Here is a 24,103-nt window from a genome sequence, read left to right as displayed (position 1 = left end):
CTGCCAAGCTTGCTGAGCTCACAGTCAGGTCCTCAGCGCCCTGTCCGCACTGACTCCTGGTGGGTACACACGGGACCGAAGTGCGCCCACTAGGGAGGGAGTCTCGCTGTGGCGACTCCGGGAGGAACCAGGTCGGAAGTCCTCAGAGAGGTTTATTATAGTGGCCCCGAGGGCCGACCACGCACAGCACGGCCTAGGAACAAGTTTTTGCCCTGCTCCCCACACACGGCAGACCCCAAGGACTCAGGGCCACCTCGGCGTGCAGGCCGCCTGGCCCGGTGAGGGAAAGCGACATGGGCGGCGCCTGCTGTCCTCGTGTCCCAAGGCAGGCTGGACCGCTAGCTGGAAGTGCAGCGGCGCGCTGTGAGCGCAGCGCCCGGAAGCGCGGTGAGACCGACCACCGCCCGCAGCTCCGTCAGGAGGGGGCGGCAGGAGCTTCTGGAGGGGCGGGGAGCTCCGGCTCCTGGAGACAGAGGCAGAGCAGCCGGAGCCGGGGGTTCACGTTGGTCTGCAGGGAGAGCTCTCCACACTGGAACTGCTGCAGCCGGGCCGGTTCTAGGGCAGCAAGAGCCAACAGCCTGTGTGGGGGCTAGAGTTCCTGTCCACCGCTTCCTCCCCAGGCTAGAAACCCCTACCGGCCCCATGCACCTTCCCTTCTGGGGCCTGCCCACCTGTCCTCACCTAGTGGGGTGACATCAGAGGGTCTCCTCTCAAGTGCAAAAGAAAGCTTAATAGGTCGGAGGACACAGGGGCTGCCACAAAGTGTCCGGAGGAACAGGGCCAAGGGGTCATGGGTTTTGCTTGGAGACTAAAAAGGGAAACTCGGGGTTAATTGGAACCCACGTTCCCAACCATCTGCCAAAACCCCAAGAACTTGGCTATCTATCTAAACACTTACCTCTGTCTGGGCCCCCGGGCCTATAAACTGCAAGGCCACTCTCCCTGGCCTCCGTGCACACTCTAGGACCGAGGTCCATTCACTAGGACCCAGGCCCAGTGCTGCTGCCACGTGATGATTCCTACAGGTCACTGTGGCTTCCGCAGTACCGTCTTCTACCAAGAGCCTAGGGAAGGGGAAGAAAACTTCCAGGGCAAACCCACACGCACAACCCCGATCCAGCAGCTCTCTTGACACAATGCTTCCAGTATTTAGCTTACTGAACCTTCATTCATTCAAAAAAGAAAATCCTCGGGGTAGGAGGCCTGGCCTGATACTCACTATGTAGTTAGTATCAGCAATTTCCAGAAAACAAAAGCCATGTGACTGGAAACATCAGAAGCTGTGGACCTAGGAAGCAACCAGCTTGACAAGGTGCTGCCTACCTGATACTGGCCTGGCTTATAGCCGCCTGAGCTGGACAGTTGTGGTCCTGACGACTACACCTCCCCTGGGGCAAAGAAAACAAAAGACAGTTGGGAAAGCCCTCGAGATCCGATGCCACCACTCCGACCCTTCCCACCGGCTCAGCCTGTCCTCTCCAATACCTGGGGGGCAAGGCTGGTGCAATGGGCACACACCCACAGGATCTGAAGGCTCAGGACAAAAACAACATGACAAGAGGCAGTGGCCTGGAATGGACCCCGGCCACCCTGGAGAAGTTCAGCCAGGTAGATGTGGGGCAGGGGCGCCCTAAGGAGAGGGGGGGGTGGGAAATGAGTCAGGTAGCAGGCAAAGAAGCTAGGCCTACTCACACGGACCAACAACCCCAGCATAGGGATTCAAGGTTACCCAGTCATGGAAGCACACACCTTTAATCCCCAGTGCACTTGGGGAGCAGAGGCAGGGGGATCTCTGAGTTCCAGGCCAGCCAAGGCTACATAGTAAAAGCTTGTCTATTAAAAAAAAAAGAAAAAAAGAAATCAAGGCAACACAGTGAGAGAGAGCATCTCAGAAAACCGAAATCAAGGAAGAGGAGTTCTGAAAGCAAGGTGAGTCTAACCAGACTACACGGGCAAAGACCACAAATAAGGATGCGGACGGGAGAGCAGTGGGTCCTGTGCACTCCTGGAAGCCCACAGCCCTTGCCAGACTCTGGTTCCTCATCTCCAAGAGCCATCAATTATTTCTCAGGCTTGAATACCAAGACATTAGTCAAGAAAGATATATCTGCACGTCAGATGAAAAAGCCTTCAAGATCTTAGACCCTCAAGTTTTTTCTGGGTAAACGAATAGGCATTTGGGCATTTTTTTTTTTTTTTTCTATTTGGAGCAAATGAAATCCTTCTGACTCAAAAAATACTAAACTGGGCAGTGGAGGTGCACACCTTTAGTCCCAGCACCCAGGAGGCAGAGGCAAGTGGATCTCTGTGAGTTCGAGGCCAGCCTGGTCTACAGAGTGAGTTCCGGGACAGCCAGGGCTACACAGAAAAACCCTGCCTGGAAAACAAACAAAATCCAACTCTGCCGTGATCAGGGAAGACTAGAGACTACACCCGAGGCAATTGCTCTGGAGGCAGACACACGAGTGGGAGGTCAGGGTGAAACAGGGACATTTAGAGATCGGAGCCTAAACACTGACCTACCTGGCTTGGGTCTCTGGGGGGAGGCTCAGGACCTGCACGGAAGTGGATGGCCGGAAACAACAGTAAACCATGTTGGATCTGCAGGTAAAAGAACCATGATGAGCAGAGAGCAAGCAGGCTGGGGCAGGCACCAAGCTGAGGAGGGCATGCCTCTCCCAGGGACATGCCCTCAGCTCTACCACAGCAAGAACAGAGGAAGACAGCAGACTAACAGCCAAACCCACAGCAAAGCTGAGCACTGTATTCCTAGAATTCGGGAGACAGAGGCAGTGGCAGGAGGATGGTGTTAAGTTTGAGGCTAGCCTGGGCTACACAGGAAGTTGCAGAACAGCCAGGACTGCATAGTGAGACCCTGTCCTAAAACAGAACAAAATAGTACTAGCAAAGAAGGGTGTCCTTGTAGCACAGTTAGGTGGGGGTGAGTGTTCAACAGGACATCAGTAAGCAAAGGAGGTACAGGTCTTCACCTGGAAATCTTTTTCTCCAGTTGGCTAAAGTGGACTCGGGCCCCTGGAAGGAGCCCTATCTGGGGAGGCAAGTGTGGCTCTTCGATATATACATCCAGGTGAGGGGGGTAGTCACAGTCATCCATCTCTAGAGCTACCGTTAGCTTCACGCCCGTTTTAACAGCCCCAGCATGCTCTACAGACAGAGGGAAGGGTGGCCAGTGGATCAGCCAGGACTGCCAGGTCCCACTGATCGAATGCAAACCTTCCCCCAGCAGCAAGGACATTACCAAGCTTTATCCGGCGAAGGGCCAAAGGTGGTTCACATAGTATCCGAGACAGAATTTCAGCAGAGAAAGACACCAAGGAATTGGAGATGCTGTGAAGAGAAAGAAACACACAGGAAACACACACAACTGAGGAGTCAGCTCACAAGATGAAAAGGAGCCATCTTATCTGCTAGAACGCCACACGTCAGGGCCTAGAAAGCCTTGAGCTAAAAGTAAAAGGGCATTTGAGAAAAATGGGCATATAACAGAGATTCAAAGCCTACCTAACTTTAAAACAAAAAAGAAATCCACCAGGCAGTGGTAGTGGTGTGTGCCTTTAATCCCAGCACACCGGAGGCAGAGGCAACTCTTGTGTGAGTTCAGGACAGCCAAGGGTGCACAGAGAGACCTGTCTGGAAAACAACAACAAAAAAAAAAAAAAAAAAGAGGAGGAAAAAGAAATCAACCACAGTGGAGGCAGCGGCCTCTCTAGAGGCCCTCCAAACCCTCCTGCATTTGTACCTAGAGTCCCAGCTAGCCCATCATTTAGTCTTATGCTCCGGGGCCCCTCCTGAGAATGCAGATTTCTAGGAAACACTCATTTTGACTTTACTCTTCTGTTGTCATCCTTTGAGTTGTGTCTTGCTTTATAACCCAGGCTGACTTCAAATCTTCAGCAACTCTCCTGCATCAGGTGCCGAGCGCGATGGGTACAAGTGTGTCACCACCTTATCTTCCTCCCTGTATTTCCTCTGCTTCCCTCTTCCTCTTTTTTTCTGTTTTTCTTTAAGACAGGGTTTCTCTGTGTAGCCCTAGCTGTCCTGGAACTTGCTGTTTACCTGGTTGGCCTTGAACTCAGGGATCCACCCAAGTGCTGGGATTAAAGGTGTGCTCCTCCTCCTCCTCCTCCTCCTCCTCCTCCTCCTCCTCCTCCACCACCACCACCACCACCACCACCCCCAAACACATTCCAGTCTACATTCACTTCTAATATAAAGATCAATCTCATAAAAATTACGGACAATCCTCCTTTGCCTCTTGTTTTTTTGTTTGTTATTTTTTAGACAAGATCTCTCTTAAAACTAACGGTAGCACCACCTTAGGACTGAGAGCTAGGATTACAGGCATGCACCACCTCCCAATTCCAAGTCTACATTTACTTTTTCTTTAACTTTTATTTTATGGGCATGGGTGTTTTTCCTGCATCTGTCTGCACACCAAGACCCTAAGAAGCCAGAAGATGCCAGGTCCCCTGGAGCTGGAGTTACAGACAGTTGTGAGCTGCCATGTGGGTGCTGGGAATCGAACCCAAGTTCCCTGGAAAAACAGCCAGTTCTCTCAGCCACTGAGCATCTCTCCAATCCTCTATATTCACTTTCCTCCCCTCTCTTTTTCTGGGACAACGTCTCACCATTTAGCCCTGGATGGCCCAGACTCCTTATGCAGACCAGGCTGACCTCAAACTCACAGCGATCTGCCTGCTTCTGCCTTCTAAGTGCTTGGATTAAACATGTACACCACCATGCTTGGCTCATATTCATTTTTAGTAATAAAGACCAGTCTCATAAAAAATATAGTCAATCAGCTTTTTCATTCGCACTTGGGGTGACCTACAAAAGCTTCTATGAAATACCATGTTCCTGTGTTCATCGGCCAACTACATGCCGCACTAAACCAAGGTCCTTATCTGTATGTCCATCTTCTTCCTTGTATTTTCTTGGGTTTCTGCTTCCTTTTATTGCTACAGCTGTTCCTTCCTGTGAGAACATTTGCTCAGCTGGATGAAATGGTGCACATTTAGGGGGTGGAACAAGAATCAAAGGTCAGCTACACAGCAACATCAAGCCCAGCCTGGCTTTATGAGATCCTGTCTCAAAACCAACAAACAAAATAGGGGGGGGGGGGGGGGTGGGGGGGGGTGGGGGGATGGAATACAGGGGAAAGCGGAATTCCAGAAGAGGCAGCCTGAAACAGAACCTTCCTTTCACGGTGACATCCTTCCTCTACAGGCTAAATCACGTTGGAGAAATGTGTAGCACACAAACAGAGCATGGCCAAAAGAAGCAGAGGTAATGCAGGACATTTACTTGTCACTAAGCAGGTGGGTCAGCGAGGACTCAGGCAGTGCTTTGGCGATCTCTGGTACATTAGGTATGTCCTGAGAGCTCCCAAGTTCCAGGGTCCACTCCTCTTGGACAGTGAGGCAAGACTGTGTGCCAGCCAGTTCCAGAGGGCGCTGAGATGTGCCAGAGGAACCCTCTGTCTCAAACAACATTGGTGTCTACTGGGAAACATGAAGACAATTGCTTCTGCATGTGCCTAGAACAAAGTTCCCTAAGTCTTCCAATGCTGATTTCTTCCTGGAGCCTGGCGAAGGAAGGGATCCCAACCATGACTCCGTCCCTCTAAATTCAGCCTCTTCCATGAGACCTAGAGGACCCACACTGGCATGCCTGCTCCAGACTCTAGCCCAACCAGCTTTCTAATAGGAGAGAAGAAAGCACTCACTGAGGGGCCAGGAGCCACGAGGCGGTAGACTTGGTTTGGGTACAAGAATGGAAACCATCGAACTGAAGAGCCAAGGAAGATGAGGGAGACCTGGGAGGAAGGACGGTACAGCAGTGAACCCCCAGTGTGGAGTCTAGGGCATGTGAGGGCAGGCCCTAAGTACCTGGAGTCCCAGTTTACCTTTTGATCCTTGTTCTCAACTCCTAGAGACTCAGGTGGGCCCCATCCAGATCCCTCCTTCCTCTGTGTGCCACAAAGCCAAGTTCCTGACACACGGAAACTCAGGGTGGGCTTTGGAGGCTGTGAGCTGGCTCCCGGAGGGACACAAAAGTTACGTTTCATGAGGGCCTCCTTGTGGGACAGCAAGAACAGCCGGCTCTGTCCCATATGGGGTCCCTCTGGGCAGGAGGGGTCTGTCTGAAGTGACTCTGAATCAAAGGTGGGTCTGGGCAGAGGCAGGATCAGAGCGTCAGACAGGAAGAATTGGATATAGACTCTGTTGGAAGAGACAGATCTTCTGTGAGGCAGGAATAGTGATTTGGACCCCAAACCCCCACACATCAAGTTTTTGCTTCCCCTCAGACCCAGGAGGACAAGCACCACTCCAGGACTGACCTGGCCCGCTTCTTCTGGATGAAGCCTGCCATGTCCAGCTCCTTCCAGGAAGGGAAGCTGCTGCTGACTTCTCTCTCTACCACCAGCTGGAACTTCTCCACCCGCACCAGCTGGCCTACATGAAGGAAGTTCTCTATCTCAGCAAGAACAGAACTGCAGGCAAAGCCGTGAGGCAGAGCACCCGGCAGGTCTGTGTCCATCCCAGCCCTGAGCCAACGCCCTCTTCTGACATGGAGTCCACAGCTGATCGTCTCAGCAGAAACCATTCCACATGCCTGTACCATCCTGCCTCTGGCTCCAAATCTCTAACATGCCTTTTCCAGAGTCTAACCAGTTTTCCCCTCTGGGGCCTCTTCCTTTTTTGTTTGTTTGTTTATTTTGAGACAGTTTCTATTACATAGCTCTGGCTGTCCTGGAACTTGCTATGTAGATCAGGCTCACAGAGATCCACCTGCCTCTACTGGGATTAAAGGCATGTGCCACCATGCCAAGCTCCTCTTTATGAATCCTAAGTCAAATAAGACTAGTGTTCTTCCCAATGTAGGAAGCAGGAGGTGCATGTTTAGGTGCATGTTTAGGTGCATGTTTAGGTGCATGTTTAGGTGCATGTTTAGGTGCATGTTTAGGTGCATGTTTAGGTGCATGTTTAGGTGCATGTTTAGGAGCATGTTTAGGTGCATGTTTAGGTGCATGTTTAGGAGCCGTGTAGGAGAGATGGATGTTGGGAGTTGTAGCTCTGGCTCCTCTTCTCTCCATGAATCCCAGCCTCTCAAACTTCTCCACCTCGACAGATGCCTCCTCCTGGTTCCCTGGATCCCGAGAACTCTACAGCACCGCCCCCCGCACCCCTCTTCCATCTCTCAACCTCACACCTATGAGCTTTGGGTCAGTGAGGGGCTGCGAATTCTCAGTCAAGGGCATGCAGGGCAGTGAAGCTTTCAGGTCCCGAAGCTGCAGACAACCTTTATGAGATGAAGCCACCAGCACCCCAAGGAGAACCTGGAGGAAAAGAAAAGCCAAGCTACTAGTTATTAAAGAAACAGAGAGGGCTGGATGTAAGCCCAGTGCTTGGAAGGCAGAGGCAGGAGGACTATTCCAAATTTGAGGCTGTCTTGGTCCATATTATGAGTTCCAGGTCAGCCAGGGTTCACAGTGAGGTCCGTCTCAAACAAAAATAAAACATAATTCCCCTGAGCATCTACCATGTGTCCATGTTTAAACATTAGCATAACAAGGACAAGCACTCATACGTGTAGCAGTAAGAACTAGTTGCACAACTGAACATAGTGGTACACGCTTAGAGTCCCAGTAACCAGGAAGCTGAGGGAGGAGACCTTTGGGAGTTCGAGGCCAGCCTGGGGAGAAAAACCGCAAAGCAGAACCCACCAGGTTCTATATTCCAAGCTACAGTTTTGGGGTTTGTTTTATGACATTTATTGAGGCTGTCATTTAACTCATGCGGAGGTCAGAGGCAACTTGAGAAGGTCAGTTCTCTTCTTTCACCATGTAGATTCTGAGGATCAAAGTCACCACTCTTGACACCAAGAGCTGTACCCAGGCCATCTTGCTGACTCTGGGTCTCACTGTTAACTCTGGCTAGCCTGAAACTGTGGAACCCGTGTAGCCTGAAACAGAGGGGGTTTTGTTTGTTGTTGCTTGTGAGAGGGTCTCTCTATGTAGTCCAGGCTGGCCTAACTTATCCACTCATCTCTCCCCTCCTAAGATTAGCACCACACCTAACCCAAGCTATGATGACACGGACAAATTGGTGAGAACAGACACTGCAGTCTAATTTGAAAGCCAGCACAGTCAAATGACAAAAGCAGCCGGCGGCGGTGGTGACAGCACACGCCTGTAATCCCAGCACTCGGGAGGCAGAGCCAGGAGGATCTCTGTGAGTTCGAGGCCAGCCTGGTCTACAGAGCGAGATCCAGGACAGGAACCCAAACTACAGAGAAACCCTGTCTCGAAAAAGCAAAAAACTAAAAACGCCAACGAAAACCAGTGAGCTGAACAGGAAGTGGCCAAAAGTAGCCCTGAGCCCCCCAGAGTCCCCTTACCTGGGGTGGCTGGAACACACAGGATGGCAGGCAGAGCCAGGACCAGGCTAGGTGGCGATTCAGTTGGCAGCTGGTCAGGTGGGCAGCCTCTGAGAGAGGCAGAAGGGCTTTTGGGTCAAAGGCAGCCCAAGCCCTACGCTGCCCTTCCTCTGCCAGGTCGAGGAACGTAGGGAAAGAGCAGGGAGTCTGCAGCTGAGTGTACTGTTGGGGAGAAAGAACGAATCAGCGTGCCCCTGTGCCAGGGTCAGGCTGTAGAGCTGCTGCCAATCTTCCCCCACATTCTCCTACCTTCTGATGGGGACAGGTATGTGGCTCTTCCAGGATCTCACTGTGTGCATGCCGAACGGGGGTGCCACGTGGAATAAGAACATCCCAGGAGGGAGCCAGGAGCTGCAGTGCCAAGCTGGGGTTCCCAGGAGAGGAATGCTTCAGGAACTGGTGGTATCTCAATACATAGGGACACAGCCTTGACCAAGGAGAGAAGGACAGTCACTTCCCCAGGATCTGTCCCTTCCAGGAGCCTGCTTCCCCTTCAGAGACAGTCTCGCCCCCCCCCCCCCTCTCCACCCAAGACTTCAATGTCCATCCTCCTCACTTGCAGGCCAGCTCCTCCAGCGCCTTGGTAGCCCATAAGTATAAGGGAAGTCCTAACTGATATTCCCACACGAGTTGCTCATACAAAGAGGCACCATGAACTTTGAAGGATGGCAAAGTCTCAGGCTTAAGAGGAGAAAAGCTCTGAAGAATAACGGTGCCATGGAGACAGAGTGCAAGAACAGGTCTTGTTGTTCCTCCACCCACTGGCTGGAGGAGATGAACATCTCGGAGCTGCAGGAAAACAGAAGAGCTAGCTGGGTGGCGGTGCACGCCTTTAATCCTAGCACTTGGGAGGCAGAGCCAGGCGGATCTTTGTGAGTTCGAGGCCAGCCTGGTCTACCGAGCAAGATCCAGGAAAGGCGCAAAGCTACACAGAGAAACCCTGTCTCAAAAAACCGGAGAAGAAAAAAAAAAAAAACAGAAGAGCAAAGGTAAACGGCGTATGGTGTACACCCGGGAACCCCAGCACTAGGGGGCAGAGGCAAGAGGCAGGAAGACTGGAAGGTTAAGGGCCATCTTCAGCTACACAGAAGCTTGAGGCCAGCTTGAGCTACTGAGATCTAAATAAAGGACATGATGCTTGGCAGTGGGGGTGAGAATGTTTAATCTCAGCACTCGGAAGGCAGAGCCAGGCAAATCTCTCTGAGTTCAAGGCCAGGCTTCAAAGCTACACAGAGAAACCCTGTCTCAAAAAACAAAACCAAGAAAACACATGCCTGTAATTCCAGCACTTCAGAGCAGAAGCAAGTGGATCTCTGTTAAGGTTAGGCCAGCTTGTTCATTTTGTTTGTTTTGTTTTGTTTTATTGAGACAGGGTTTCTCTGTGTAGTTTTGCGCCTTTCCTAGAACTCACTCTGTAGCCCAGGCTGGCCTCGAACTCACAGAGATCCGCCTGCCTCTGCCTCCCACATGCCGGGATTAAAGGCGTGCGCCACCGCCCCCAGGCCAGACTGTTTTACAGAGTAAATTTCAGACCAGCCAGGACAACATAGTGAGACCCTGACTCAAAACAAACGAGACAAGGAACTTCCCAAGAGCTGGAGAGGTGCTCACCCTTAAAGGAAGCACCACTCTTGCAGAGCACCTAAGTTCAGTTCCCAGCACTCACTGCAGGTGTGTGTCACAAGCACCTGAACTTCCACTTCAGGGGACTTGACCTCTCTTGGACTCGACAAGACACTGTATTCATGTACAAATACTACCCCCACCTCCACACATACAAATACACACAACTAAAAACTAAATCTTTAACTAAGTAAGCAAAAAACTAAACCAAGAGCCGAGGTAAGACGCCAACTTAACCTCGTGCAGAGATGGCGATTGTTCCCACACCCTGAGTTCCAGCTCATGTCCCCCAGTGTGGCCCATCTCACTTTCTATCAAATCTCATCCTCTCTGAGGCCACCCATCATCTCCCATGAACAGGGTCTCTCATCTCCAGGTTTGATATTTGACATACCTCCAGACGGACCCCTGGTCGAATCACCCGCCTGAGGCCATGGATATGCTGGTATGCCAGGCAGAGAATTAGCTGCCCATCTAGAATGTAGAGGCTGGCCGACTCATTCAACACTTCAGTGACTGTCCCCTGCACAGAGGACAGAGGTCCAGTTGGCCACCGTTTCCTTCTTTGGCGGCTCACATTTCCTGGCCACGACCTCTAGGATCAGTTCCTTTCACTCACCAAATAATGTAAGACTTTGGAATTCCGGAAAAGACCTTCTTGCCTGCCGCTGTCACCGGAGTTCGTGGGTCGGGGAAGCGGTATAAGGTCAGCTTCCAAGAACGTTATGCCCAGCTCCAGCTCTTGCACATAATCTGGCCTCAGCGGTACCAGATCTGAAGATGGAATGGTTGTCCAAAGAGAGTAATGGTGGCCTCGGGTCTTGGCTACTCGCAATTTTGTCAGTACATAGGCCCTACCAGGCCGAAGGGCTCGGTGCCACACCATCTGGGCAGGAATCTGGCTTAGGCAAAGTGAACATTGTCCATGAGACACCACGCCCCAGGGCTGCGCTTCTGCCAAAGCCCCCCCCATCCGTTTGACCCCAAAGACCGTGATCCTCCTCTTGCCTCTTCATCATCTACTTATTTGTTTGGTTGGGTTCTTCTTGTTTTGTTTTGTTTCAGACAAGGTCTCACACAGCCCAGGCTGGGCTCAAGACCAGTGCTGAACTCTTAATATTTTAAGCCACTGAACTTTAAGGTAGCAGGAAATGCCACATATTTCTTAACCCTTTCATAAAGATATAAACCATCCCTAAAATTTCCTTCAAAATTGATAAATATTCCATCAAGAAAATTAAGTTCTTTTCAATATATCCTCTCATCCTAGAGCATACAAGCCAAACATTTATTTCATTAATATGAACTGAGCACACACAACTCCAGTATTGCGAGAGATGTTAAATAACAAATTATTCATTCCTCTTTAACATGTTTCAAATCACTAGGAAGACAAAAACCTAAGTAATAATATAGAGCAAAATATAACACATATCAAAAAAATACACTTAATAAAATCTTCCTTTAATTTTTCTTTTATCATACTGAGGAATCAAACCCGGAACTGTGTGTGCGTGCTAGGCGGGCGCTCTGCCACTGAACTCCCAAGTCCAGCCTCACCAGGCTGGGAAGAAAAAGTGAGGAAGAGGTAGAAAGACCAAGAAGGCTAATGAATGGAGGTGGAATTGAAGAAAGCCCCGAGAGGTACACAGGCTGCTCTCACGTTTTCTTTTCTTCAGACTTTTAAAAACTTATCAACTTCTGCCCATGGAGGTAGAGGCATCAGCTTCTCCTGGGGCTGGACTTACAGGCACTTGTGATGCGCTCAATGCAGGCGCTATAAACAGAACTCAGCTCTTCTTCAAGAGGAATGGGTATTCTTAACCACTGCGCCATTTCTCAGCCCTAAGGTTGCTATCTCTTATCTGAAATACAACCAGAAATATCCTAGGTTTTGGAGATTCTAAAGTATCTGTATTCTAAGATGTCTTGTAGCTGGAACCCAATTCTAAACATGAAATCTATTTGTTTCCTACGCATCTTATCTATACAGCCTGGGGGCAATAATCTATAGATTATGTTTAGTGTTTTAACCTGAGTCTATCACATACCGTCCCAGTGGTGTCATGTCTTCATTCAGTTTCAGATATTTGAGCAGTTAAGATTTCAAACAGGGATGCTCAATCCTGAACCTAGATTCAAGGCCCACCTGAGTCACAAGAGGAGCTCAAAGCCAGACTGTGCATCCTGGACTCTGCCTCACAATCTTAAAAATAAGTAAATAAAAAGAGCGCAGCTGAGGACACAGCTCAGTGAAGAACATTTGCCTCATAAGCACAAAGCCCTAGATTCCAAAACTTGTCCCTATTTTAAAAGCTCCAGCTCAAGTTTAGCTACCTCATGGCAGCTAACTCTAGTTGTTCTGCGGCAGTACTAAAGACTGCACCATCCACTATTTGTGATACTATGTTATATTGCTGTGTTGCCTGGTGTGTTGCGTTGTTACTACTACACTAGTTAGAACACACGGACAATTAGAGAAACTTCTAATGACAGGCAAAGTCAGTTGTCTGTATGCTCCTGAGTGTCCAGGGAGACATTTCTTCAGACTACAAAGCAGGGTGAGTGCTTCAGGTAGATTCCAGTCTTGCTGAAGGTCCTAGATTCTGTTTGTCTGTTTGTTTGAATAAGTTGTTGCTGCTTGTTTTGGTTTTGAGACAGGGCCACACTCTGTAGCTCAGGCTGGCCTCAAGACAATATTCCTGTGGATATACTAGAATTACAGGTATGAGCAACCATACCTGCCTTCTAAGCACATTATGGTCTCAAACTTGCTATGTAGCTAAGGATAGCCTTGATTTTTGTTTGGTTTTGTTTTATTTTTTGAGGCAAGGTTTCTCTGTGTAGCTTTGGTGCCTGTCTTGAATTTCGCTCCGTAGACCAGGCTGGCCTGGAATTCACAGGAATCAAAGGTGTGCACCACCACTGCCTGACCTGGATTTTTTTTTTTTAAAGATTTATTTATCACATAAACAATGTTCTGCATGCAGGAATACCTGGATGCCAGAAGAAGGCACCAGATCTCATAGATGGTTGTGAACCACTATATGGTAGCTGCGAGTTGAACTCAGGACCTCTGGAAGAGCAGACAGTGCTCTTGACCAGAGCTCTCTGTCCAGGCTATGAACTCCCATGAACTCTTCCATGGCCTGGAGCTCCTAACCCTCTCATACTTCCTTAGGCCTGACTTTTACTTTTTTTTTTTTTTTTTTTTTTTGGTTTTTCGAGACAGGGTTTCTCTGTGTAGCTTTGCACCTTTCCTGGATCTCACTCTGTAGACCAGGCTGGCCTCGAACTCACAAAGATCCACCTGCCTCTGCCTCCTGAGTGCTGGGGTGAAAGGCGTGCGCCACCATAGGCCAGCCCACTTACATTTTGAATATATGTGTGCACACAAGCAGACACGTGGAAGTCAGGGAACAACTTGCAGGAGCTGGTTTTCTCCTACTGAGTGAGCTCTGGAAACAAACTCAAGTCTTCAGGCTTGGCAACAAGCGTCTTTTCCTATTGAGTCATGTCACCCATCCCTTTACGCATCCTCAGGAACCAGTGCTCTGCGATGCTGAGAGATGGCCTTCTTAACATCTATTTATTATTTTAGTAAGCACATAAAATATGGTTGTGACACTCTCGCATTCTGCGTCTATCAGTATGTAGCCCCGTTCTTCTTCTCATGAGCCTCCCTGGAACCTCCTCGCTCCTCCCCGGGCGCCCTTCCTCTCCAGATGGTCTTCCTTCTACTCTCACGTCCTGTGTCCCATCACCTGGCAGGGTGACAGGCCTGTCAGAATCCTAGCACTCAGGAGATGAGACCAGGAAGACCAAGCATTCAAAGCTACACTAGACCCAGTCTCAACAAACAAATCTAGGTTCCACATATGAGAGACAACATGTAACACCTGTCTTTGTGTATGTATGTATGCATGCATGCGTGCGTGCGTACAGGGGACATGTGTGCTCATCTGTACAAGTGCATGTGGAGGCCAGAGGTTGGTGTCAGAATGTCTTCTTCAGTCACTTCTCTATCGGTTTTTAAAAAAGATGTATTTATTTACATGTATGAGTGTTTTGCTTGCATTATGTGCACCACAGACGTGTGGAGTTCAGAAGAGGGCAATGGATTCCCTGGAACTGGACTTAGGGATAGTGTATCAGCCACCAAGTGGGCGCTGGGAACTGAACCCAGGTCCTCTGCAAGAGCAACAGGTGCTCTTCACTGCTGAGCCTTCTTTATAGCCCTTCAGTCTTACTCTTGAGGCAGAACTGCTCTCTCCCAACCTCTGAGCACAGTAACTGGCTAGACTGGCACCCAGTGAGTTCTGGCTTCTGTCTGTCTCCACTCCAAAGCACTGGGGCTAAGAAGGCATGCTGCCACATCCAGCTCTTTACATGGGGGCTGGGATCTGAACTAAGGTCCTCATGTTGATATAAAAACCACTTTACGCACTAAGCCATCTCTCTAGCCTCTTTCTTTAGTTTTCAAAACAGGGTTTCTCTGTGTAGCCCTGGCTGTCCTGGAACTCACTCTGTAGACCAGCCTGGCCTTGAACTCAGAGATCTGCTGCCTCTGTCTCTTGAGTGCTGGGAATAAAGGTATGTGCCATCACTTGATATCTCTGTCATTCTTTTTTCTTGTCTTTTTTTTTTTTTTTTTTTTTTGGGTTTTTCGAGACAGGGTTTCTTGATGAAATAGTCCTGGCTGTCCTGGAACTCACTCTGTAGCCCAGGCTGGCCTCAAATTCAAAGATCCGCCTGCCTCTGCCTCCTGAGTGCTGGGTGCTGGGATTAAAGACATGCACCAATGCACCACCACCACCTGGCTTGTCATTCTTTTTAATAATTTACTTATTTTGGGTTGGGAATTTAGCTCAATGGTAGAGCGCTTGCCTAGCAAGCATAAGGCCCTAGGTTTGCTCCTCAGCTCAAAAAAAAAAAAAATTATTTATTTCAATTTTGTGTGTTGGGCATATTCCATACATGCATGCACGTCTGTGTACTAATTGCATGCTGTGCTCAAATTGGATCCTTTGGAACTGGAATTATAAACCATTGTGAGGTGTCATGTGGGTTCTGGGGAACCAAAAGTAGGTCCTCTGGAAGACAAGCCATGCTACTGAACCATCTCTTTAGTCCACCCTCCCCCCCACTTTTTTTTGAAACAAGGATCACTATGTAGCCTTGGACGACCTGGAACTTGCTATGTAGATCAGGCTGTCCTCGGACTCAGTGACCTACCTATCTCTGCCTCCCAAATGTAAGGATTAAAAGCATGAGCCCCCAAAGCCAGCACCCATCTTTCTTCTGTGTGTGCAGGTGACATGTGCCCGTTCGTGGGGGTGTCAAAAACAATCTCAGGTGTCATTTCTCAGGAAGTCTTCTACCCTTTGAGGCAGGCCTCTCGCTGGCCTGGAACTTCCACAAAGGCTGGACTAGCAGGTTCCAGGGCTCTGCCCACCTCCACTTCCCATTTCACTGTCACGGGGTTACAGGCCATGCTGCTGTGGCCTCAGCTCTGTCTTTTTTCTCTCCCATCATCCCTTCTTTGCCTGCCTTTAGACCCTTTCTTCTTCAACAGTTCCTACTTTAGTATTAGTACTGCAGATACTACACCGAAAAAATGTGACGTCTGTCCTTCTGCGTCAGGCTTACTCCCTGTCTCCCTACACTGTTCTCTTGTTCTAACACCCTTCTACTCCCATATGCCAGACTTGACCCTATTCCTCACCTGCACAATGACGGACACCTGGCTGCCAGCTTGGCTGTCAGCTCGGGATAATTCACCAAGTGTCAGGATGAAGTACCTTTTGTGCTGAGTGATCACCAGGGCACTCAGACGGACCAGTTTCCCAGCCAGATTTGGCTCCTTTATTTTGTGTTTCTTTCTAAGGAAAGAAGAAGAAAAAAGACACTTTCATTTCTCCCCTTTTCCTCTACACAAGTCTTCCCTTCCACTGTAAAGAATAATCTCATAGCAACGTAAAATGTCCATAGTTCAAACCTGTTATCTAAAACCGTTCCAACCCTCCTTGCCCTCAGACAAGGTATATTTCCTCGGGAGTCAGAGGTGGCTCTGCTGGGAAAAATGCTTTCTGCATGAGGTCTCCCACAAATTGTTCTCTGACCTCTGTGTAACTGTGTTATAATGGGAGGTTCATACATACATAAACACACAGAACTTCTTGGGTGTCTTTTCTTTTTAAAAAAACTATCTTATTTCATGTGTATGAATGTTTTCCCTGCATGTATGTCCGTGTACCACGTGCATTCCTGCTGCACAGGAAGACCAAATGAGGGTGCTGGATCCTCTGGAACTGGAAATACAGATGGTTGTGAACCATGAGGTACCAGGAATCAAACCCAGGTCCTCTGAAAGAGCAGACAGTGCTCTTAACTACTGGGCCATCTCTACAGCCTATTTTTCCCCATCTTTTGATAAGGGGAATCACAATGTAGCCCAGACTGACCTGGAACTCATTACGTAGGCTACATAGGCTTCCTGCTTCAGTGTCCTAAGTGCTGGGGTTATGGAGGTGAGCCACAACCAGTTCAGAGCCTTCCTCATGACTTTCTTGATATTCAAAACTCCGCCATTCCCTTGTTCCATCTATCATCTATGTCGTTGTCACAACGTCTTTTTTTCCACAGAAGTACCATCACCCTCCGGGTTTCACAATGGTCCTTTCTTCCTTCAGAGTGGAACTTACCTGTATTTGAGCAGGTAGGATGCCTTTTCTGGGTAGAGGACAGGGATAGGCGCGAGAGGGCCAAGACCGATAGCCAAAGGAAACACTGGCACGGGGGTACCCCACAGCTCCAAGTGCCCTTTCCCCAAGGAATTCTTCTTGGCAGGAGGGAGGTAACTCCAACTGGGGAACAGGAAGAGATGGCCCAACCAAGAAAGGTCTAGATCTGTAAGCTAGAAAAGATCAAAGCCACAGGTTAGCCACGACCTTAGCCTCTAATCTACCACTCCTGCTCACACTGGAGGCAGTGGACCCCTCCTTCCGCTCACCTCACAGGCCAAGACTCCAGTGTTATCTCTCACATACAGGCTTCCACTCCTGCACTCTTGTTCCAAATCCTCAGACAGGTTTATCAGTGTCCCTAAAAGTAACAGCGGCTCCTGGGGCAGGACACTGCCCCCTGGCCCAGCTCCCTGGGACCAAGCCTGGTAAGCATGGCCGCTCCAGGACAAGTGGCTGCAGCATGGCAGATGCTGGTGGGTCTTGAGGTTCTGTACCGAGACAAAGCTGGACAGGAAAGAAAGCAGTTGTGCACATCAGTTACATCTAAAGATATCTCAACCTGGACACACACCTAAGAGTCTAAGGAGGGCTCAAGGAGAGCAGGGACTAGGGCCTGTCTGACTAAAGAGCCTGTGAAATTAAGGACGAGGTTTAGGTCTAAAGGTTGGGTAATGCCTCTAAGGAAAACGGGAAGAGAGCCTATGATAAATAGCTCCACAACAAGGGATCAAGAGACATGAAGTAGACTGTGGAGCAGCCTGAGAAAATAAGCGTGCATGGAGAATTCCACTAGTTTCCACACACAGGAACTGAAGCAATGGCTTAGCAGTTAAGAGCACTATGTACAGGCATGCTGGTGGTGTGCACACCTTTAATCCCAGCACTCAGGAGGCAGAGACAGGTGGATCTTTTGAGTTCCAGGCTAGCCTGGTCTGCAGAGTGAGTTCCAGGAGAGCCAGGACCACAGAGAGAAACCCAAACCCTGTCTCAAATCAAAACAAACAAAAAAGCACTGTTTGCTCTTCTGGAAGACCTAGATTCCATCCCCAGCATCCACATAGTGGCTCACAACTGTGTGTAACTCTAGTCCCAGGGCATCTGATGCCCTCTTCTGGCCTCCATGGTCACCAGGCATACATGTGGTACACAGACATACATGCAGGTAAAACACCCATATACTTAAAAAAAAAAAAATTTAAAAATATATAGAGGTATGCTGTTATATTAATTAACTGGTACGAGTCTACTAAAAACAATATGCAAATAGATACTGAGATTGTACGGATCAGCATCTCCCTTCAGGTTGGTGATTTCTTTTGAAGAGATAAGGGAGAATCAGATCAAAACAGACTTATTAGGAGACCTCATTAAACCTTTTCCTTTACATCTTACAAGAAAGAGCATGGGGTTAGGGATTTAGCTCAGTGGTAGAGCGCTTGGCTAGCAAGTGCAAGGCCCTGGGTTCGGTCCTCAGCTCTGGGAAAAAAAGGGGGGGGGGGCTGAAGAGATGGCTCAGAGGTTAAGAGCACCGACTGTTCTTCCAGAGGTCCTGAGTTCAATTCCCAGCAACCACATGGTGGCTCACAACCATCTGTAATGAGATCTGGCACCCTCTTCTGTATACATAATAAATAAATAAATCTTAGCAGGGCGGTGGTGGCGCATGCCTTTAATCCCAGCACTTGGGGGGCAGAGGCAGGCGGATCTCTGTGAGTTCAAGGCCAGCCTGGGCTACCAAGTGAGTAAGTGAGTTCCAGGAAAAAGGCGCAAAGCTACACAGAGAAACCCTGTCTCAAAAAACCAAAAAAAAAGAAAAGAAAAGAAAAAAGAAAGAAAGAAAGAGCAAAGCAAATATGACAAAATGTTAAGAATTTTTTAAGGTAGGCAGTAAGTCCAGGGCTACACGGGATACTGTTGCACACTTCACATCAGCTGAATCACTTTCTTCTTCCATTCCCCTTCTCTACAGATGTAGCTTCAGCCAAGTTAGAACCTCAGGAAAAAAACTGAATGGAGACTAGGAAAATCCTGTAGATGGGGGTGTTTGGACTGCCTTCCTTTCTGTACACTCTTATATCCTTCTCAACACCAGTTCAACCACTCACCAAGCCCACCTCACCCTACCTGTAGTTCAGGGGCACTGGAAAATCCTGGTTCTCCCTCTGGGACAGCCACGTCTCCTTCACACAATCGATTACGGATTGAGTTAGCTGTTGACTAGGCTCCTCGCCAGCTGGGGAAAGGGTTGCTTGAATGAAGGTCTGGGCAGCCTCAAGCCAGGCTTGCTCCTGAGGAAAGTGAATCTAGTTAAAACTGGATGTTCATGACCGTCCTGTCCAACAGTGGATTTTTGGAAAATGAAGAACTAGAATAAAATAAATCGCCAGGTGATAGCGGCATACACCTTTAATCCCAGCACTTGGGTGGCAGAGACAGGAAGATCTCTGTGAATTCGAGCTTAGCCTGGTCTACAGAGTGAGTTCCAGGACAGTCAGGGCTACACAGAGAAACCCTGTCTCAAAAATCAAACAAACAAACAAGAAAATCCAGATTATCAAAGGTTGAATGTTTAGAACCTGAAGAGGTTTTAAAAGTTAGTCCAAACTGAAGGTAGAATTCCATGGAAGAGTACCTGCTGTAGTTAGTGCAGCCAGAGACAAGCAGGTGGCCACTTGGCTTTGATTTTCTCTCCTCTAACAAATGTGTACTTATCCTTAAAATGCTCACTTGAAATACAGATTCCTGGGGGCTGGAGAGATGGCTCAGCAGTTAAGTCTTCCAGAGGACCCAAGTTCAATTCCCAGCATCCACATGGCAGCTCACAACTGTCTATAACTCCAGATCCAGATCTGAAGCCTTCTGCTGGCCTCAGTGGACAGTGTAGGCGCATGGTGCACAGACATATATGCAGGTAAAATATCCATATAAATTTTTTTTTTTTTTTTTTTTTTTTTTTCCGAGACAGGGTTTCTCTGTGTAGCTTTGTGCCTTTCCTGGATCTCGCTTTGGAGACCAGGCTGGCCTCAAACTCATAGAGATCCACCTGCCTCTGCCTCCCGAGTGCTGGGATTAAAGGCGTGCGCCACCACTGCACGGCTTCCATATAAATATTTTAAAAAGAAGGAAGGAAAGGAGGGAGGGAGGGAAGGAAGATTTCTCTGTGGCCCTTCTCTGGCCATCCCAGGTCAACTGCCACTCTGACCATGGAACTTCCATAGTACCTTGTACACATGTCTATTACATTGCACTGGCCCCATGGTTAGGGTTATTCCATTTTACTGGGAGTCAGTGAGCTGAGAAGTAAAAATGACAGAAACTGCTTTCAAAAGTCCACACTTCAACCCCAGCTCTAGGGAGGTAGTTGTAGGCAGATCTCTGTGTTCAAAGACAGCCTTGTCTACAGAGTGAGTTTCAGGACAGCCAAAGCTACACAGAGAAAACTTTTGGTTTGATTTTTTTGGTTTGGATTTGTGTCTTTATATTTTTCCAAGACAGAGAGAGAGAGACTATGAAGTTGAGTGGGTAGGATCTAGGAGTTGACAGAGAAAAAAGATCAAAATATATTACATGAAAAAAAAATGTAAATCTATAAAAAAATCACATCAGTGCTCTTAATATGTGAACATGTCTAATAGAAGACAAGGACATAGGCAAAGGCTAATTTATTTACTTACATTAAAAATATGTTTATTTTATATGTATGGATGTTTTGCCTGCATGAATGCCTGGTGTCCATCTCATCTCCTGGAACTGGGGTTAAGGATTGGTGTGAACCAAATGGGTGCCAGCAACTGAATCTGTATCCTGTAGCCTCTGGAAGAACAGCCACTACTCTTGACCGCTGAGCCATCTCTCCAACCCCTATTTTTTTTCAAAGATTTATTTATTTATTATATATACAGAAGAGGTCACCAGATCTCATTACAGATGGTTGTGAGCCACCACATGGTTGCTGGGAATTGAACTCAGGACTTCCAGAAGAGCAGTTGGTGCTTTTAACCTCTGAGCCATCTCTCCAGCCTTTTGTTTGTTTGTTTGTTTGTTTGTTTGAGATAAGGTCTTGTTATGTAATCCTGATTGGTCTATAACCCAATATATAGACCAAACTGGCCTTGAACTCGAAAAAATTCACCTGCCTCTGCCTCCTAAATGCTGGGACTACAGGCACTTACTTACCATCATGCCTGTATTAGGACTCTGTGTGTGTGTGTGTTTGTGTGTGTTTGTTTTTTGAGACAGGGTTTTTCTGTGTAGCCCTGGCTGTCCTGGAAATTACTCTGTAGACCAGCCTGGCCTCAAATTCAGAGATCTGCCTGCCTCTGCCTCCAAGTGCTGGGATTAAAAGCATGTACCACCACTCTCCAGAAGGTTATAATTATTCTATTTTTTTAATCAAGCATAAGTTGGGTCCCTGTAAACTAAATACATACAAGCTATAACCCCATTCGATTTGACCCGTTTTGTCTGTCCAGCCAGTTCTAACCATCACAGCTCCATCTCTGGCCCTCCAAAGCCTCTCTATTAATCTCTGGTTAGTATTCCACATTCGGCCCTTCTATAGGACCCTGGAAAACCACTTTCCACGCTCTAAATTATTTCAGTGCTCAGCATTCTTGTGGACAGTCCTCCTGTTTTCACTACGGCAAACATTCTCTTTGCCTTGGTGTTCAGAGTGTTAAAGTGGACCAATCCATTATCCAGATACACTTGATCAACATAACCAAAACCTAGAAGTACACTGTTTTTTTTGTTTGTTTGTTTTTGTTTTTTTTCTGTTGTGTGACACACTGAAAACCTTTGTTTCTCAAAGTAGTAACACTGTCTCAAAGGGAAATCAAGTTTGGTTTTATTTATTATTTGTCTGTTTGGTTTCTCTAATGTAGCCCTGACAGTCCTGGAACTCCCTCAGTAGACCAGGCTGGTGTCAAACTGACAGAGATCCACCTGCTTCTGCCTCTGCCGGGATCAAAGGTGTACCGCCGCCGCCGCCGCCGCCGCCGCCGCCTGGGGTCAGTGTCGTGACACTCCCCTTTAATCCCAGCACTCAGGAGGCAGCTGGATCTTTGTGAGTTCAAGGCCAGCCTGGTCTATAGAGTGAGTTTCAGGATAGCCAAGGCTAAGTAGAGAGACGCTGCCCACCCCCCTTCATAAAGGCCAGGAGTGTGATTTCTGGACCTTGATCTCCAGGAAAGGACTCTAATGGTAATGAGGAGGTAGTCCTAACTCCTGTAGAACTAACTGGAAGGCTGGAGCAGACCTTTTGAATAAGTTCATTTAAGAACAAAATAATAATAACCAGAGTTCGATCTCTGAAACCTACATAAAAGTGAAATAGATGGGTTGGGGATTTAGCTCAGGGGTAGAGCACTTGCCTAGCAAGCGCAAGGCCCTGGGTTCGATCCTCAGCTCAAAAAAAAAAAAAAAAAAAAAAAAAGTGAAATAGAAACAATTCCGCAAAACTGTCTTCTGAACTGTCAACTGTGGCACATATGCCACACACACACACACACACACACACACACACACTGCTGGGAATGTGGTTCGGGTGGTGTAACAAATACATACAAGTGTGAGGTGTAGTAGTGCTGTGACTACAGAGTGCCCTGGAGGCTGCTACCCTAGGGAATCACATGGCGCCGCCGGGGTCACGTGATGTTAACATGACACTGTCTTAAAACACCCACCAACTGAAGGGACACTAGCAGCTGGCTCCGGCAGGCCTTGCCCTTCTCCCCCACCCCCTCTGCCTTGCTAAAAAACCGTTAGATGACATTCCCAAAGTTAGCCACCAAGGTCTAGTCCCCCATTTGGGCACTTCCTCCTCCTGAGGCAGATGACCAAGGACAGCTATTAAAGTATTTAAGTCCAGCAATCAGAAGCCCCTTTGGCTCACCTACTTAACATATTCAATTAAAATTAAACACCTTACCCTAACATGGGGTTTCCCATTTTACCTTTATAAACCACCATATGCCTATGGGCCACATCCGTCTCCTCTCTATCCAGAGGCAGTCCGTTGTCCCTCTAGGACAAATACCTCTGCCCGCTTGTCCCCTTCCTCTTCCGCCTCGCCCCCTATCTCCCTTACCACCGCTCCCTAGCCCATTCTAACACAGACCGCCCCTTCTCCTCCACTTAAATTACACCTGCAAGGTCATTTGCTGCTGTTTTTCTGCCTGAGGTCAGAAAGCAGACACTTTAAAGTTTCTTCCCACTGAGTAAAGGATCTCTACGAAAACTGGTGTTTGGGTGTGAGCTCCTGCTGTGCAGGGGTTTCCTTCACCAACGACTACCAAGAAAGTGCCTGCTCAACAAGACCAGACGGTTCGCTATTCCTTCTAACCCCTCCGATCTCCACCCAAGTGGAATTTAGTTTTTCAAGACATCTGCTCTAACTCTTATCAACATGGCTCGGCTGCCTAGTAACGACGCTCTTCCAATGCTTTCCCGCCTAGCTAACTCCTACGCGAACCTCAGGAGTGGGATGTCTCTCCTTCCCCATCCAGATACGTCAAGGGGCTCCTGGAGCCACACACAGCCCCACAACCTGCTGCCAGTCTCCCACAGAGCGTAAACCTTCCCGGGTAGGGGGGCGGAGAAGTGTCCCGGGCTCAGACCGTGGTGGAACCACCGGCCTGAAAAGCCCCTGCTCCCCAGGCCGCGACCACAGACAGCAGGTGGAGAGAGTGCAGGAAGAAAGGAAATCCGGGACAAGATGGAAAAACAGAGCAAAAGCCCCACGAGAATCACACAAACAGCACTCACGGAGGCAGATGCCTGCGCTCGGCACGCAGCCATGTTGAGCCCAAAACCCGACCCTGAAGAACGCGGGAACGCCGGCCGGCCGCAAGGGCTCACGGGAGGGGAGCTGTGACGTCACGGAGCAGCCCTGGCTCCTCCCCAGCATCCACCTGTGGCCCGCCCCGCCCCTTTTGCCTGGAGTTCACTCTAAGGGGCACACCGACTTTGAATTTGCAGCGATCCTTCGGCTTCTGCCTAGCATCAGGAATTACAGCTGTGCATCACCGACCTGACCTACTGTTTCCCTTCTATAGTGAGGGCGCGTCAGGCTTCTCCCAGGGTTTCTTGAGAAGTGGGGCCCGGAGAGCAATGGAGCGCACAATCGACTTGGCTGGTAACATCTTGCAGTGTCCCTAATTTTACCATGCAGAGAAATTGCATCTTAAAAGTAGCCACAAGCTAGATAGGATGGCACTCGCCTTTAATCCTAGCGCTCAGGAGGCAGAAGCAGGTGTATCTCTGTGAGTTCGAGG

General features: G+C 48.7%; 1 protein-coding gene across 1 annotated transcript; it reads right to left on the bottom strand.

Moving 5' to 3' along the window:
- Window positions 1-135: 135 nt before the first annotated feature.
- Ctc1 (CST telomere replication complex component 1) lies at window positions 136-23,674 on the bottom strand. Its single transcript, XM_036198372.1, has 23 exons — window positions 23,595-23,674; window positions 18,954-19,117; window positions 17,096-17,333; window positions 16,788-16,999; window positions 15,809-15,965; window positions 10,703-10,981; window positions 10,478-10,606; window positions 9,017-9,249; window positions 8,710-8,887; window positions 8,422-8,622; window positions 7,234-7,360; window positions 6,362-6,476; window positions 5,927-6,242; window positions 5,747-5,836; window positions 5,326-5,519; window positions 3,260-3,348; window positions 2,991-3,165; window positions 2,524-2,601; window positions 1,486-1,630; window positions 1,324-1,388; window positions 899-1,064; window positions 682-808; window positions 136-555 (listed from the first exon to the last, which is right to left on the bottom strand). The coding sequence occupies exons 1-23, from the start codon at window positions 23,625-23,627 to the stop codon at window positions 416-418; spliced, it is 3,651 nt and encodes a 1,216-aa protein (XP_036054265.1). The 5' UTR covers window positions 23,628-23,674; the 3' UTR covers window positions 136-415.
- Window positions 23,675-24,103: the final 429 nt, after the last annotated feature.

Source organism: Onychomys torridus, chromosome 8, assembly GCF_903995425.1.
Source record: "Onychomys torridus chromosome 8, mOncTor1.1, whole genome shotgun sequence".
NCBI classification, from domain to species: Eukaryota; Metazoa; Chordata; class Mammalia; order Rodentia; family Cricetidae; genus Onychomys; species Onychomys torridus.
This window is presented reverse-complemented; position numbering and strand designations above follow the sequence as displayed.

Coding starts and splice junctions, on each gene's coding strand:
- Ctc1 (XM_036198372.1), bottom strand. CDS start 23,627: ATGGCTGCGTGCCGAGCGCAGGCATCTGCCTCC. Junction 7,361..8,421: donor GTGTGTTCCAGCCACCCCAG/GTAAGGGGACTC, acceptor CTTTTCCTCCAG/GTTCTCCTTGGGGTGCTGGT. Junction 556..681: donor CTCTGATGTCACCCCACTAG/GTGAGGACAGGT, acceptor TTGCTGCCCTAG/AACCGGCCCGGCTGCAGCAG.